Here is a 17,153-nt window from a genome sequence, read left to right as displayed (position 1 = left end):
TCCCATCAGAAAACCAAGATACACTCTTGATACATAGCAATTTGTATGTATTGGCAGCAATGCAAATCTTTTAAAGAACATGCTAGCTGTATGCTCCCTCCTATTCCTCCAGTACTATTAATTACACTCTGGAAGCTGTAGTCTGTTGGACTTTAAGATGCAGATCAAGATCAGTTCTGGTGCAATTCAAAATCCACTATTGTGACTGCAACAATGATGCATTTGACAACTCAACTATTGCTCATTCAAGCACCAGTGGAGTGCCACAAGGATTGGTGCTGGGTCCTCTACTTTTTGTCATTTACATAAATGATTTGGATGCGAGCATAAGAGGTACAGTTAGTAAGTTTGCAGATGACACCAAAATTGGAGGTGTAGTGGACAGCGAAGAAGGTTACCTCAGATTACAACAGGATCTGGACCAGATGGGCCAATGGGCTAAGTAGGCAGATGGAGTTTAATTCAGATAAATGAGACGTGCTGCATTTTGGGAAAGCAAATCTTAGCAGGACTTATACACTTAATGGTAAGGTCCTAGGGAGTGTTGCTGAACAAAGAGACCTTGGAGTACAGGTTCATTGCTCCTTAAAAGGGGAAACGCAGGTAGATAGGATAGTGAAGGAGGGGTTTGGTATGCTTTCCTTTATTGGTCAGAGTAAATAGTACAGGAGTTGGGAGGTCATGTTGCGGGTGTACAGGACATTGGTTAGGCCACTGTTGGATTATTGCGTGCAATTCTGGTCTCCTTCCTATTGGAAAGATGTCGTGAAACTTGAAAGAGTTTAGAAAAGATCTACAAGGATGTTGCCAGGGTTGGAGGATGTGAGCTACAGGGAGAGGCTGAACAGGATGGGACTGATTTCCCTGGAGCGTCGGAGGCTGAGGGGTGACCTTATAGAGGTTTACAAAATTATGAGGGGCATGGATACAATAAATAGACAGTCTTTTCCCTGCGGTGGGGGAGTCCAGAACTAGAGAGCATAGGTTTAGGGCGAGAGGGGAAAGATATAAAAGAGATCTAAGGGGCAACATTTTCATGCAAAGGGTGGTACATATATGGAATGAGTGCCAGATGACGTGGTAGAGGCTGGTACAGTTTCAACATTTAAGAAGCATTTGGATGGGTATATGAATAAGAATGGTTTGGAGGAATATGGCGCAGGTAGGACTAGATTGGGTTGGGATTACTGGTCGGCATGGACAGGTTGGACCGAAGGGTTTGTTTCCGTGCTGTACATCTCAGTATCCGTGCTGAGAAAGGATAACAGGAGACAAAACCAGATACATCAAATGGCACAGGGGAATCCTGCATGGTGATGTTGACAGTGATAGGGAAGGATAGAGTGAGGCATCAAATCATTACTGCCATAATTTGATGAACGTTGGTTTCTTTACCCTCTTAGAGAGAAGATTTTGTCGATTTCTCTCAAATACTTTGACTACAAATTCACCGAGGCTAAAAATAAAAATGTCAGCCTGAACAGATTAAAAAACAAGGAAAATATTAAAGACGTAATGTGGTATTTAGCTCACATAGTACATTTTATTTAAACCTTAGACACATAATAATCAAGCGTCCTAGTTCAGACAGCCCCTCCTGGAAAAACAACAGTGCTTTAACCAGCATGTGGGAAGTATAGCGAACGAGAGCTTCTCTTCCTCTTTCAGTTGGCAAAATAAAGCCCTAACAAAAAACTTTAAGTAAAATAGAAATGATGAAGAACAGTTGAGGTTGCGATCCAATTCCAAGAATCTAATTTATCGAGAAACTGTTTAGGCTAGACTGACAGCAACTTTTAGCATTTACTCCACTATGACACACAATCAGTTATTTCCCTATGGTCATCAACATCTGAGTTGAAATGTCCTGTCATTTATCATCTGGATCCAAACATTTAGCAGATACAAATTCTTCACAGTAAAACAAACTATAAACATGTGGGCCAGAAAACATCGTTTCTTTTTAAATATTTGCCCATAAAGGCACTGATTAGTTTTGTGTTTTGGAGTCTTTTTGAAGATTGCAATTTCCTTACTCTGTTCCCGATCACATTCTTTCGCACTTCAAGTTGATGCAAAGTCAATGAGGCAGTGTCTGTTTGCACAGGCCTATGGGATGTTTTGTTGAAGATCCTCCACTTCAAGCGGCCACATGCTCCTGTGCAAAGCATTACCAGAGAGGTCAGTCAACTTCACAGCCCGTATTACAGGCTCAGGACTGCACGATTGGATCACTCCCATCACCATCACATACTTTCCTGTAACAAAAAAAAAGAAAATCAGTTAAGATTATAATCCAAAAACCAAATACGGTACAAAGCACAAAGGTTAAATGCTGCACATGCTAAAAAAACCCTGATAAACCGAGCAGATCAAGCAGTGGAGAAACAACTGACATTTCTGGTCAGTAACCTTTCAAATTGATATTTAATATACCAAAACACAGCTTCATTCTGTACAAGAGGATTTTGTTTCATAAAATACTGAAGACATTTTCATTAGCTACGTACAAAAACATAAGAAATAGGAGCAGAAATAGACTATTTAACCCCTCAGACGCACCCCACCATTTTACAAAATTATGGCTAAATGGCCTCAACTCCTCTTTCATGTCAGTTCCCCATAGCCCTCCACTCCTATACACTTCAAAAATCCATCCATCTACTCTAAATTCTTTCAGTTATCTAGCCTTCACAATTCTCTTAACCCTAATTCCTACAGAGAAGTGAGTGTGATCTGCTTTCCTGAATCTTTGCAGTCAGTGAGGGTTGACTCCTAGGAAAGGAGTTTCACAATTTTGACTCGCGACAATGAAGGAAGGAACAACAATATTTGCTCCGTGTCAGCATGCTGGGTGGCCTGGAGAAAAAAACTTTCAGGTCATGGTGGCTCCATGTATATGCTGCCGTTGTCCTTCTAGATGATGGAAGCCAGTGGAATCTCAGCAAGTAACAGCATTCTGTGGCCCAGATCACGATTTGATGTTTATCTTAAGTCAACTTTAAGTCCTCCAGTGTGTGATCACAATTTGAGCCTGTCACTGAAAAGTAATGAATGCGGGTGTCATGACAACTATAATAAAACTGATAGCTTCCACTATTTTGTTTTCAACAGCTTTGTAAAGACTCAAGCAAAGTAGCATTTAGGGTAGAATCAGGAGTCATTCAGCCTCTAACCCTACTGAAGTATAATCATAAAGAAACACAGTCATCTTACTGAGCAACTGCACTGCAAGAACAAGACTTCTGTCGAGGGTTCGGCAGATCTGAAATGCTTATATATTAAAATATTAGCTTGGGAGATTTTGGAACTACTGCACTGCATTGTTTCTCTTCTTCCGTTAGACAAGCAGCACAATTTGGAAGCTAATCAGAGTCTTTTTTGGCCACCATGCTTGACAAGCAATGTAAAACCCAGTTCTATAAACCCTCCACCATGATTGAAGCTGCAATTACAATGGGCTGCCTGAAACATACTAAACTACAACTGATGACATGTAGGTGCCATCACAATTCAGTACAGTCAACAGGCACACTGCCTGCGAATTTTTAACATTCACTTGGGAGGCTAAAGCAAGGCCCTAGCTAAACACAACATCCAAGATGCAGCACCCTGCTCCAGTGCGGCCCTCTCTCAGCATTACAAAGTACCAGCCTAGATTGTTCACCAATAATGAAGTCACCTTATGGGTGAAGTGTGAAACTAAGGTCCGATCCTTTTCTTAACAGCATGTTTGTACAGAGACGGGCAATATTGGATTTGTCCCCTACCCACCAATACCCTAGTGTTGTCGCTTTGCATACTTCTGAGAAACTAAAAAAAAACAAACATTGTAGCAAAAAAAAACTTAAAGGAAACAAATCTAAAACATATCATGGGGAGGTAACACACTTCAGCCACTGAAGCACACACCCCTGCAGAAGACCTCAACACATGCTGCCTCTCTAGGAGCAGCTGGACAAAAGATTGTTTTCCACTCAAAAGAAATGGAGAAACTTTCAGTAAGCACTGACTTTTCCAGGTTTACAAGACCAATGCCCGACCACTTCGCAACCACAGCTCTACTCTTGAAAATCCAAACCAAAATAAGTCAGTAAAACCAAATTAAAATAATTGCTTTTTTTTTTAAAAAAAGGGGCATTGAACAAAAATCAGAAATTACAGGGATACAACCTTAAATTCCACATTGGAATGGAGAAGAGAGGACACATCACTAACTGCTGCCTCACAGCACCAGAGACCCGAGTTCAATTCCCGACTCAGACGACTGACTGTGTGGAGATTGCACATTCTCCCAGCATCTGCATGGGTTTCCTCCGGGTGCTCCAGTTTCCTCCCAAAGTCCAAAGATGTGCAGGTCAGGTGAATTGGCCGTGCTAAATTGCCCGTAGTGTTAGGTAAAGGGGTAAACGTAGGGGAATGGGTGGGTTGCGCTTCGGTGGGTCGGTGTGGACTTGTTGGGCCGAAGGGCCTGTTTCCACACTAAGTAATCTAAAAAAAACTTATCAGTTTAGGTCTTTAGCCAAATTGCATTAATATTTACTCAATAATTGCTTTTACCTACCAAGTTTACTTAGCACCATTTTAGAGATCAACAGGCAGATTAGATTGGCTTGTTGAACCCATCCTTGAAAACAAATGTGTCTCAAATTCAGCAGTCCAGATGGACAAAGGAACACCAGTTATTTAATCTAATCTGTTTTGGCTTTGCAAGTGCTGAGCACAATAGCATTCTCTGATTTGAGAATGCTTACAGATCCAGACCTGCTGAGTACAGAATTCCTTGTCTAAAGGACATTTGTAAATCAGTTTGCTTTTCTTTTAAAAAAAAAGTGATAACTGTCATTGTCACCAGAAAGTTTTATGTTCCTGATTTATCGAACTTCAATACCACCAGCTACTGTGGTGAGATTTGAATCTATGCATTGAGATTATAACCATTGCCCTAAACAATAATGGATTTATGAATAAACTCTTCTTAAAATAGGTACCATGTTACTGCTGAGAGCAGATTGATTTCCAATAGACACACCACGAAATACTGAAAGTCAAGTTTGCTATCAGGTTTACAGCCAAAGGTACATTGCCCAGCACCACACAAACTGGAGTGCTCTAACCAGAGTCTCCAATGCCCTCCCAGAATAGGATAAACCTCTCTGTCAGAAACCACCTGGCACCCAAGTGCTGCTATGTTGGCAAGACAGTGTTCAGCTGGCCATTTTGAGGTTTAATAACAGCATAGATTAAAAACAACTGCTATTTCCATAGGATGCTTGCTATTGGAGTACTCATTCATCTTTTTGATTCCAATGACTATGTGTGGCTCCCAGGCCGATTAACTACTGACAGGACCCAAATGATTGAACGCTTGTGTGGTTACTATGAAAGTCAGCATTCCTTCCTTTAACTAGCATTTTCGGATTTACTGGCACCACCTCCTGCTGGTGTGTGCCAAATAATACAAATACTACTCTAGAAATAAGATTCAAGGAATTTGACTTAAGTTGCATGAATTACCACGAGGCTGTGAGAAATAATAAAACAGAAAGTTAAAGGGAGTTTTTCCAAATAACTGCAGGAAAAGTTGCCGGCAGTTAATCCCTTATTAAAGAGGAGGAATGGAAATAAGAAAAGCAGACAAAATTAAAAGGATTTCATCAGATTGAGTTTCAATGCTCAGGTAAACCATTCACACTTAGTGCACTCCAAAACACAGTTCACTGAAAATAAGTGATTTTTCAGCAAAACATGTTTATTAACACTTTTAACGGGTGCATTAGATGTGTGGGGTGTGGGAGCTGTCATCTTAATCACATGACTGTGCTATGAATTGTCAGTCAGCACTTCAGAAGGTTTCATTCTAATAACCACCCCAATTTTAGCCGCAGGCACCCAATTATTGCCAGACAGATCAAAGCACCCATGTCGCCTGCACTACATTTACTGGAACAGCTGTATGCATTTTTTGCACATCTGAAGCATTAAACTCGTTTTAAGCAGCACACATTGCTGATTGCTCGAGTGTGGGCAAGCTTATCAAACTCATTACATTGAGGTCAAGTTTCTTTTGTACAATATAAACAAAGACCCCTTATTTCATACACAAGCACATTACATTTTTTTAAAACAAGCTTTGAATTACATTTAGATATTAGATTACATTCTGGACTTAAGCATTCCTTTGGCACAATCAGTCGAGTCAAACGAATTCTGCAGGATATATCAACATGAATGACAATGATGAGTTTGAAGTTAGTCAGCTGATTGATCCTTACTAATTACCTTCTGAAAGGTAACGTTTAGGCCACTTTTCGAATATTGCATGCAATTCTGGTATAATTCCTATCAGAAGGATGTCGTGAAACTTGAAAGGGTTCAGAAAAGATTAACAAGGATGTTGCCAGGGTTGGAGGATTTGAGCGCAGAGGGAGAGGCTGAACAGGCTGGGGCTGTTTTCCCTGGAGCGTCGGAGGCTGAGGGGTGACATTATAAAAGGTTTATAAAATCATGAGGGACATGGATAGGGTAAACAGACAAGATCTTTTCTCTAGGGTGGGGGACTCCAGAACTAGAGGGCAGAGGTTTAGGTTGGGGGGGGGGTGGGGGGGTAGATAAATTTAACCTGGACCTTAGGGGCAACTTTTTCATGCAGAGTGGTACATGTATGGAATGAGCTGCCAGAGGAAGTGGTGGAGGCTGGTACAATTACAACAATTACAACATCTGGAAGGGTATATGAATAGGAAAGGTTTAGTGGGATATGGGCCAAGTGCTGAAAAATGGTACTAGATTAAATTAAAAATTAGATTCTCTACAGTGTGGAAACAGGCCCTTCGGCCCAACCAGTCCACACAGACCCTCCAAAGAGTAACCCACACAGACCCGGTTCCCTCTGACTAATGCCCCTAACACTATGGGCAATTTAGCATGGCCAATTCACCTGACCTGTACATCTTTGGACTGTGGGCGGAAACCGGAGCACCCGGAGGAAACCCACGCAGACACAGAGAGAATGTGCAAACTCCACACAGACAGTCGCCCAAGGCTGGAATTGAACCTGGGTCCCTGGTGCTGTGAGGCAGCAGTGCTAACCATTGAGCCACTGTGCTGCCCTAGCTTAGGATATTTGGTCAACATGGACGAACTGGAGCGAAGGGTCTGTTTCTGAGCTGTACATCTCTATGACTTGTACTGGAATGGTTTCACAGGTGCCTGCAGCCCCTCCTGTACCCTATCAGAACAAATATTCTGCACAGTGGAGGCAAATGTCAATCAGAATGCTCAGTTACAAAATGTTAATGGGGCAGGCAGCCATTTGCCCCCTATGCGCTGGCCCTTCAATTTCACCTGAGAGCATTCTCTCACCTCTCCATATCCCTGCACATTTCCTTTTTAGGTAACAGTCAGGGCCCCTTTATATGCTTCACTTGAATTTGCCTCTACCACACATCAGGCAGTGCATTCCCGATCCTACCTCTTGCTGCATGACAGTGATTTCTGTATCACTTGTCCTATTTTACTAATTACAGGGGTCTCTAACTTCGGAATATCATACTTTCAAAAGGAGATCCCATCATACTATTAAGGACCTGACATGCAAACAGTCACTCACACTTCCAAGCAGATATTTTATATTGTACTATATTAAGTTCTGACAGAATCAGTTTGTAACCCAGAGACTGGCTATCTTGAACCTGTGCTCATTCTCTCTATATTTTCACAAATGGGAAGTTTTGCCCTACTTAATTTGTCAAGACTGATGATTTGAACTCCTCTAGCAATTCTCCTTGAGACAAAAAAAGTCCTAAATTGCATTGCTAGTTTGTCAAAAATGGATTATTTCATTTTTCAGAATAATATCCTATTTAGCATTGTTCACCCACTGACCAACCCATCTATATTGTTTAAGGCTTTCCTCCTACTTGCCACACAGAATTTCATGTCACCTCCAAATGCACTTTGTCATACTTCCTACCTTAATGCCTAGATCCCAAATGTACACAAAAAAAAGCAGGTGATCCAGCAATGACCCAGTGGTACACCATTAGACACAGGCTTCCAATCACAAAAACATTTTTGGACGGTCACCCTCCGCTTCCTTCCACTAAACCAATATTGAATCCAATTTGCCAAACTGCTCTGGATCCCATGGGCATTTAGCTTCTTAACCAGTCTGCCATAAGACTCGAAAAAAGTCTTAGCAAAGTGCATGTACACTACATCAACTGCAGTAACCTAATCTACAGACTTAACTACTTGAAAAACATGTTAGACATCTCTCCTTTACAAAGCCACACTGACTATCCTCAATTAATCCTTGCCTCTCCAAGCGAAGACCGATTTTTCCAACAGTTTCCTTATTACACTGGCCTTTGGTTTTCTTATATCAAACCTGCTAAAACTACAGATACCTCATTCCTTTCAAATTTAATTCAAATGTACCACATTTCCCACTCACCATCCTGATTTTTAAATCTTCACCATCCACCAGAGGGAACAGAGGTGCAAAAGTATTCATTTAAACCTCAGCTAAGTTTTTCAGCTCCACTCGTCTTTACTCTTACCTCAAAGTACTTAGAAAACACCGTTAGGTTTTCCTTAAATGTTACCCACCAGCATTTTTCTTTGGTCTCCTAATTTCTTTAGAGACCTTTTCCTCCCTAGTCCTACAAACCAGGAATTAAATCTCAGACCTTTATGAGCTGATGTTTTCACTGACTTAGGAAAATTAGCTAATATTCAAACCTCACTAGTCCTGGGAGGTATAATAAAAGCTTAAGATTTAATCATACACAACCATGTACAAGATCTAATAGTTTTAGCCTGACTGACCACCAACAATCTTACACCTCAATCTATTTTCACATTCCCTCTCCATACCCTTCAATTTCTTGGTAAATCAAAACCTGTTCATTCAAAATCCAATGCATTCAACAATGGAGTATCCACAATCTTGAGGAAGAGAATTCCAACGATTCGCAACCCTTCAAGTAAAGGAATTTCTTTTCAGAGAACTACACAATCAGCCCCTTATCCTGAGACTGTGCCACTGAACTTTAGATTCCTTGACCAGAATCGATCCTGCCAATTCCCCAGCAAGCAGGGAGGTGATGGTAGCACAGTGGTAATGTTGTTTCTGCTAGGAAAAACAAAAAAGGTCCAGGCTAATACTCTGGGACCAAATTACCACAGCTGTTGGAATCTGCACTGAAAACAAAATGCTGGAGATCACAGCAGGTCAGACAGCATGGAGAGAGAGCAAGCTAATGTTTCAGAGCTCAAAGAAGAGTCATTTAAACTCTAAATGTTAGCTTGCTCTCTCTCTCCAAGGATGCTGGCTGATCTGTTGTCTTCAATAATGATCTGGGAACTTGGGTTTTAATCACACCGCAACAGTGGGCGCTATTTAAACTCAAGTGAATAGACCTGGGATATAAAGGAAGCCATTAGCAATGGTCACTATCAACCACTGTAAAAAGGAGAATTGGTTCAGTCATGTCTGATTCACTCAAAAACAGGGCCAGACAACAACAAGTGCAGCACCACCCACATCTTACAAAAGAATTTTTTAAAAACCCTGTTTCAGAATAGTTATATTTCAATGAGATCACCTCTCATTCGTCTAAACTTCAGAGAATACTGGCCTAATTTACTCACTGCTTCAGAGCAGTCTACGTCCTACCCTCCCCAAACAGTTGTCCAGAGATATTAATGCCATACATGTGCAATATTAACAAGGCTGGGCTGACAGGTTTCTCCTTTTGCCAACATATTCCGTAGACAGGGGGTTGAGGGGGAGCAGGGTGAAAAAAGGAACTCACTGCACAGGGAACTTGCCTTGTTGATACATCTGCCAAAGGTACCATTTCACCTAATTGTCCATGCCCAGCTTTCAGACTACTGGCTCTCCCTTGCAAGGTCAATTACGCTAAGCTCAGACTTCCTCAAAGCTAGAAAAATAAACCACAAACCAGTTTTTGGTTCTCATCTTGGTTTTTAATACGTAGTGAACTTTCAGCCAAACAGGTCACTCAGTTTCACAGTGAGAAAACAGTCATTACCTCTCCATTTGACCATTCTTCCCTTACTTCTGCTGCAGCTTCACGTACACCCAATATGCTCGCTCATAAATTAAGTGCATGACAAAGTTATTGTATAACAATTTTGACAGAATTAACCACACTGGAGAGTCTGTTGAAGCATGACAAATGCAGTTAAACTTTCACTTTCTCATACAATGCAACTATTAAAATTCATGGCTCCAAGGTTCATTGCCAGCAAATTCTTTCACTGCAGCAAAACAACAGGAAACAAAAGAAAATTAACACTAGCCCAGGAGCAGGCTTAATATGTTTTGCCACTGACTAGATTGTGGACACAATTATTGAACAGTTTTTTTTCCTTCTGCCCACTACACCTTCACTGCTGCCAGGGGATAGTTGCACAAATGTGCAAAGAGGAGGCTAGTGTTGCCAAACGAAGCAATCACCTGATCTGCAGCAAGGAGAAGGTACAATGTGAAACAGCACCACCAAGTTTTATCTATTTAACCAGACACAGCTCTTGCGAACAATTCCACCCCCTCCCCCCACCAACCACCACCACATCACTGCCATGGTACAATGAGAGATCAGGAATGCCAGCAACACTGGAGTAAAAGCAGGTGGGGAAAACTGATAAGACCTAGCAGCTGCAACAGACCATTAAGAAAGTGGCATCAACTTCACCACAGAGCAAGACAAAATCAGATGCTGCACACAGCAAGATCATTCAGTGAAATCTTCAGTCTCGTCACCTGACTAAGTTCATTGAATCTTTCTGCCCTCCAATCTCTATTCCATGAGAATAAATATCTCCAGGTTGGGGGCTTCTATAAAAAGACAGAGGAGATCTACTCCACCAAGTCACTACACACCGAAGTTAAAAATTAAGGTAAGTCACTGGTTATGCCCAATACTCCCTAGTCACACAACTTGCTGTAAGCTTAATAAATTTGACAGCTAAACATTCAGTGATTTAAACCTTACAGCTGCATTCATCACTTAAATAACAGAAATCTGCATATTCATAATAGTCGAAAAATGTGGTGCTGGAAAAACACAGTAGGCCAGGCAGCATCCGAAGAGGAGAATCGACATTTCGGGCATATGCCCTTCTTCAGGAATGCCCTTCCTCACTTTCTCCATATTCAGAATATAAACAGGGAAAACCTTAAGTTCAGACATGGCTACGCTTGGGGCTGCACGGTGGCTCAGTGGTTAGCACTGTTGCCTCACAGCACCAGGCATCTAGGATCGATTCCTCAGGTGACTGTCTGCGTGGAGTTTGCACGTTCTCCCCATGCCATTGCGAATATCCTCCGGGTGCTCTCGTTTCCTCCCAGATTCCAAAGATGGAATACAGAACTGGCTCAGAGGTAGAAGACAGAGGGTGGTAGTGAACGGCGTGTGACCAGTGGAGTGCCACAAGGATCAGTGCTGGGCCCTCTACTTTTTGTCATTTACATAAATGATTTGGATGCGAGCATAAGAGGTATAGTTAGTAAGTTTGCAGATGACACCAAAATTGGAGGTGTAGTGGACAGCGAAGAGGGTTACCTCAGATTACAACAGGATCTGGACCAGATGGGCCAATGGGCTGAGGGGTGGAAGATGGAGTTTAATTCAGATAAATGCGAGGTGCTGCATTTTGGGAAAGCAAATCTTAGCAGGATGTATACCCTTAATGGTAAGGTCGTGGGCAGTGTTGCTGAACAAAGCGACCTTGGAGTGCAGGTTCATAGCTCCTTGAAAGTGGAGTCGCAGGATAGCGAAGGCAGCTTTTGGTATGCTTTCCTTTAATTGGTCAGAGTATTGAGTACAGGAGTTGGGAGGTCATGTTGTGGCTGTACAGGACATTGGTTAGGCCACTTGGAATATTGCACTTCTGGTCTCCTTCCTATTGGAAATACGTTGTGAAACTTGAAAGGGTTCGGGGGGGGGGGGGGGGGGGGGGGGGAGAGAGAAAGAGAAGGAAGTGGGGGGGGGGGGAGGGAGAAAGAGAAGGAAGTGGGGGGGGGAGGGAGAAAGAGAAGGAAGTGGGGGGGGGGGGAGAATGAGCAGGAAGTGGGGGGGGGGGAAGAGCAGGGGGGGGGGGGAAGAGCAGGGGGGGGGGGGAAGAGCAGGGGGGGGGGAAGAGCAGGGGGGGGGGGGGAAGAGCAGGGGGGGGGGGGAGGGAAGAGCAGGGGGGGGGGAAGAGCAGGGGGGGGGGAAGAGCAGGGGGGGGGGGAAGAGCAGGGGGGGGGGGGAAGAGCAGGGGGGGGGGGGAAGAGCAGGGGGGGGGGGGAAGAGCAGGGGGGGGGGGGAAGAGCAGGGGGGGGGGGGAAGAGCAGGGGGGGGGGGGAAGAGCAGGGGGGGGGGGAAGAGCAGGGGGGGGGGGGGGGAAGAGCAGGGGGGGGGGGGAAGAGCAGGGGGGGGGGGGAAGAGCAGGGGGGGGGGGAAGAGCAGGGGGGGGGGGAAGAGCAGGGGGGGGGGGGAAGAGCAGGGGGGGGGGGAAGAGCAGGGGGGGGGGGAAGAGCAGGGGGGGGGGAAGAGCAGGGGGGGGGGGAAGAGCAGGGGGGGGGGGAAGAGCAGGGGGGGGGGGGGAAGAGCAGGGGGGGGGGGGGAAGAGCAGGGGGGGGGGGGAAGAGCAGGGGGGGGGGGAAGAGCAGGGGGGGGGGGAAGAGCAGGGGGGGGGGGAAGAGCAGGGGGGGGGGGAAGAGCAGGGGGGGGGGGAAGAGCAGGGGGGGGGGGGGAAGAGCAGGGGGGGGGGGGGAAGAGCAGGGGGGGGGGGAAGAGCAGGGGGGGGGGGAAGAGCAGGGGGGGGGGGAAGAGCAGGGGGGGGGGGAAGAGCAGGGGGGGGGGGGAAGAGCAGGGGGGGGGGGGAAGAGCAGGGGGGGGGGGAAGAGCAGGGGGGGGGGGAAGAGCAGGGGGGGGGGGGAAGAGCAGGGGGGGGGGGGGGAAGAGCAGGGGGGGGGGGGAAGAGCAGGGGGGGGGGGGAAGAGCAGGGGGGGGGGAAGAGCAGGGGGGGGGGGAAGAGCAGGGGGGGGGGAAGAGCAGGGGGGGGGGGGAAGAGCAGGGGGGGGGGGAAGAGCAGGGGGGGGGGAAGAGCAGGGGGGGGGGGAAGAGCAGGGGGGGGGGGAAGAGCAGGGGGGGGGGGGAAGAGCAGGGGGGGGGGGGAAGAGCAGGGGGGGGGGGAAGAGCAGGGGGGGGGGGGGGAAGAGCAGGGGGGGGGGGAAGAGCAGGGGGGGGGGGAAGAGCAGGGGGGGGGGGAAGAGCAGGGGGGGGGGGAAGAGCAGGGGGGGGGGGGAAGAGCAGGGGGGGGGGGAAGAGCAGGGGGGGGGGGGGAAGAGCAGGGGGGGGGGAAGAGCAGGGGGGGGGGGAAGAGCAGGGGGGGGGGGAAGAGCAGGGGGGGGGGGAAGAGCAGGGGGGGGGGGAAGAGCAGGGGGGGGGGAAGAGCAGGGGGGGGGGAAGAGCAGGGGGGGGGGGGAAGAGCAGGGGGGGGGGGAAGAGCAGGGGGGGGGAAGAGCAGGGGGGGGGTGGAAGAGCAGGGGGGGGGGAAGAGCAGGGGGGGGGGAAGAGCAGGGGGGGGGGGGAAGAGCAGGGGGGGGGGGAAGAGCAGGGGGGGGGGAAGAGCAGGGGGGGGGGGGAAGAGCAGGGGGGGGGGGAAGAGCAGGGGGGGGGGGAAGAGCAGGGGGGGGGGGGGAAGAGCGGGGGGGGGGGAAGAGCGGGGGGGGGGGGGAAGAGCGGGGGGGGGGGAAGAGCAGGGGGGGGGGGAAGAGCAGGGGGGGGGGGAAGAGCAGGGGGGGGGGGAAGAGCAGGGGGGGGGGGAGAGCGGGGGGGGGGGGAAGAGCGGGGGGGGGGGGAAGAGCAGGGGGGGGGGGGAAGAGCAGGGGGGGGGGAAGAGCAGGGGGGGGGGGGAAGAGCAGGGGGGGGGGGGAAGAGCGGGGGGGGGGGGGAAGAGCAGGGGGGGGGGGAAAGAGCAGGGGGGGGGGAAGAGCAGGGGGGGGGGGAAGAGCAGGGGGGGGAAGAGCAGGGGGGGGAAGAGCGGGGGGGGGAAGAGCGGGGGGGGGAAGAGCGGGGGGGGGAAGAGCGGGGGGGGGGGAGAGAGCGGGGGGGGGGGGGGGGGAGAGCGGGGGGGGGGCGGGGGCGGGGGAAGAGCTAGGGGGGGTAAGAGCGGGGGGGGGGGGGGGGATAAGAGCGGGGGGGGGGGGAAGAGCGGGGGGGGAGGGCGGGGGGGAAGAGCGGGGGGGGGGGGGAAGAGCGGGGGGGGGAAGAGCGGGGGGGGGGGGGGGAAGAGCGGGGGGGGGGAAGAGCGGGGGGGGGGAAGAGCGGGGGGGGGGGGGGGGGGAAAGAGCGGGGGGGGGGGGGGGGAAGAGCGGGGGGGGGAAAGAGCGGGGGGGGGAAAGAGCGGGGGGGGGAAAGAGCGGGGGGGGGAAAGAGCGGGGGGGGGAAAGAGCGGGGGGGGGGGGGGGGGGGGGAAAGAGCGGGGGGGGGGGGGGGAAAGAGCGGGGGGGGGGGAGAGAGCGGGGGGGGGAAGAGCGGGGGGGGAAGAGCGGGGGGGGGAAGAGCGGGGGGGGGAAGAGCGGGGGGGGGGAAGAGCGGGGGGGGGGAAAGAGCGGGGGGGGGGAAGAGCGGGGGGGGGAAGAGCGGGGGGGGGAAGAGCGGGGGGGGGGAAGAGCGGGGGGGGGGAAGAGCGGGGGGGGGAAGAGCGGGGGGGGGGAAGAGCGGGGGGGGGGAAGAGCGGGGGGGGGGGAAGAGCGGGGGGGGGGGGAAGAGCGGGGGGGGGGAAGAGCGGGGGGGGGGAAGAGCGGGGGGGGGGAAGAGCGGGGGGGGGAAGAGCGGGGGGGGGGGGAGAGCGGGGGGGGGGGAAGAGCGGGGGGGGGGAAGAGCGGGGGGGGGGAAGAGCGGGGGGGGGGGGAAGAGCGGGGGGGGGAAGAGCGGGGGGGGGGAAGAGCGGGGGGGGGGAAGAGCGGGGGGGGGGAAGAGCGGGGGGGGGGAAGAGCGGGGGGGGGGAAGAGCGGGGGGGGGAAGAGCGGGGGGGGGGAAGAGCGGGGGGGGGGAAGAGCGGGGGGGGGGAAGAGCGGGGGGGGGGAAGAGCGGGGGGGGGGAAGAGCGGGGGGGGGGAAGAGCGGGGGGGGGGAAGAGCGGGGGGGGGGAAGAGCGGGGGGGGGGGGAAGAGCGGGGGGGGGAAGAGCGGGGGGGGGGGGGGAAGAGCGGGGGGGGGGGGAAGAGCGGGGGGGGGGGGGAAGAGCGGGGGGGGGGGAAGAGCGGGGGGGGGGGGGAAGAGCGGGGGGGGGGAAGAGCGGGGGGGGGGGAAGAGCGGGGGGGGAAGAGCGGGGGGGGGGAAGAGCGGGGGGGGGAGAGCGGGGGGGGGGGGAGAGCGGGGGGGGGGGGAGAGCGGGGGGGGGGGGGGGAGAGCGGGGGGGGGAAGAGCGGGGGGGGGAAGAGCGGGGGGGGGAAGAGCGGGGGGGGGAAGAGCGGGGGGGGAAGAGCGGGGGGGGGGCAGGTGGGGGGAAGGGCAGGTGGGGGGGCAGGTGGGGGGGGGGCAGGTGGGGGGGGGGCAGGTGGGGGGGGGGGGCAGGTGGGGGGGGGGGGGCAGGTGGGGGGGGGGGGGGGCAGGCGGGGGGGGGGGGGGGCAGGCGGGGGGGGGCAGGCGGGGGGGGGGGGGGGGGCAGGCGGGGGGGGGGGCAGGCGGGGGGGGGGGGCAGGCGGGGGGGGGGGCAGGCGGGGGGGGGGGGGGCAGGCGGGGGGGGGGGGCAGGCGGGGGGGGGGGGCAGGCGGGGGGGGGGCAGGCGGGGGGGGGCAGGCGGGGGGGGGCGGCAGGCGGGGGGGGGCGGCAGGCGGGGGGGGGGCGGCAGGCGGGGGGGGGGCGGCAGGCGGGGGGGGGCAGGCGGGGGGGGCAGGTGTGGGGGCGGGGGGGTGCTGGGCGGGGGGGTGCTGGGCGGGGGGGTGCTGGGCGGGGGGGGCGGGGTGCGAGGCGGGGTGCGGTGCAGGGGGTGGAGTGGTGGGGGGTGCAGGGGGTGGGGTGGTGGGGGGTGCAGGGGGTGGGGTGGTGGGGGGTGCAGGGGGTGCGGGTGTGGGGTGGTGGGGGGTGCAGCGGGTGGGGTGGTGGGGGGTGCGGGGGTGAGGTGGGGGTGTGGGGGGTGCGGGGGTGAGGTGGGGGGGGCGCCTCACCAGGGAAGTGACAGGGGGGGGGGCAAGGAATTGTAGTGGGAGTTGAAGAGGGGTGTAATAAGTGATTGAAGTGGTGGGGGGGCGGGGGGGAAGTACAGTTGAAGATCAGGGGGTGGCAATAGTCAGGTCAAAAGGGCAGGAGGTAATGGGGAGGAGGTCAAAGGGCAGGAGTGGTGGGGTCAAAAGGGCTGGGGTGATAATGGAGGGGGTCAAAGGACAGAAGGTGGTGAGGAAGGGGGTCAGAGGGCAGGGCTGGTGGTGGGGGGTCATAGAGTAGGGGGTGGGGGTCAAAGGTGATTTCCGATGAACTGCATGTTTTGACCCCGCCCCCTCCCGGTACCTGCGGCGATGCACGGCCGCCCCTTGGGGACACGGTCCGCCCCGGTGACGGTGAAAGTGCCGCTCGGGTCGAGCAGCCGGAGACTGATGTGATCCTCGGGCCTGACCTCCTGCACCGTGCCCTGCATCCACACCAGGCCCAGCTCCAGCGGGGGCCGGCCGCTCGCCTCCCGCCTCAATACCCACCGGCCCGGGCCCGAGGCTGAGGCCTGCCGTAACTGTCCGGACAGCAGCTTCCAGGGCGGAGAGGCCAGGCCCGAGCCTGGGGCCGGGGCCGGGGCCGCGGGGGGTGAGGCTAACATCCCACCGCCTCAAACCTCCGCCTCCGCCCCCTCACTGACCGGGGGGCGGGGACACTGTCCTCTGTCAGAACACAATGCGAACCAATTACATCGCCTCTACCTCAAAGACCAACCAATCACAAAGCTACATGATCTCCCGCCCCTCCAGATGACTAGCCAATCAACGGGCGGAGGCCGGTACATCGACCAATAGAAAAACAGGTCGCCTCACTACCGCTCAATGAAGGAAAGGCATTTTAACCAATTAGAGCATGCTGTTTCTACGCTCGACCAATCAAGAAACTGGAATGTCTCTACCAACCGGAGAACAATAGTGAAC

General features: G+C 52.5%; 1 protein-coding gene across 1 annotated transcript; it reads right to left on the bottom strand.

Moving 5' to 3' along the window:
- Positions 1-1,523: 1,523 nt before the first annotated feature.
- Positions 1,524-16,870, bottom strand: rmi2 (RecQ mediated genome instability 2). The gene is made up of 2 exons (XM_072560022.1): positions 16,534-16,870; positions 1,524-2,258 (listed from the first exon to the last, which is right to left on the bottom strand). Exons 1-2 carry the CDS (start codon positions 16,832-16,834, stop codon positions 2,110-2,112), a joined length of 450 nt encoding a protein of 149 aa, XP_072416123.1. The 5' UTR covers positions 16,835-16,870; the 3' UTR covers positions 1,524-2,109.
- Between the last annotated feature and the right edge of the window lie 283 nt (positions 16,871-17,153).

Source organism: Chiloscyllium punctatum, chromosome 40 (assembly GCF_047496795.1).
Source record: "Chiloscyllium punctatum isolate Juve2018m chromosome 40, sChiPun1.3, whole genome shotgun sequence".
NCBI classification, from domain to species: Eukaryota; Metazoa; Chordata; class Chondrichthyes; order Orectolobiformes; family Hemiscylliidae; genus Chiloscyllium; species Chiloscyllium punctatum.
Note: the sequence above shows the minus strand (reverse complement) of the source record. Positions and strands in the feature narration are given on the sequence as shown.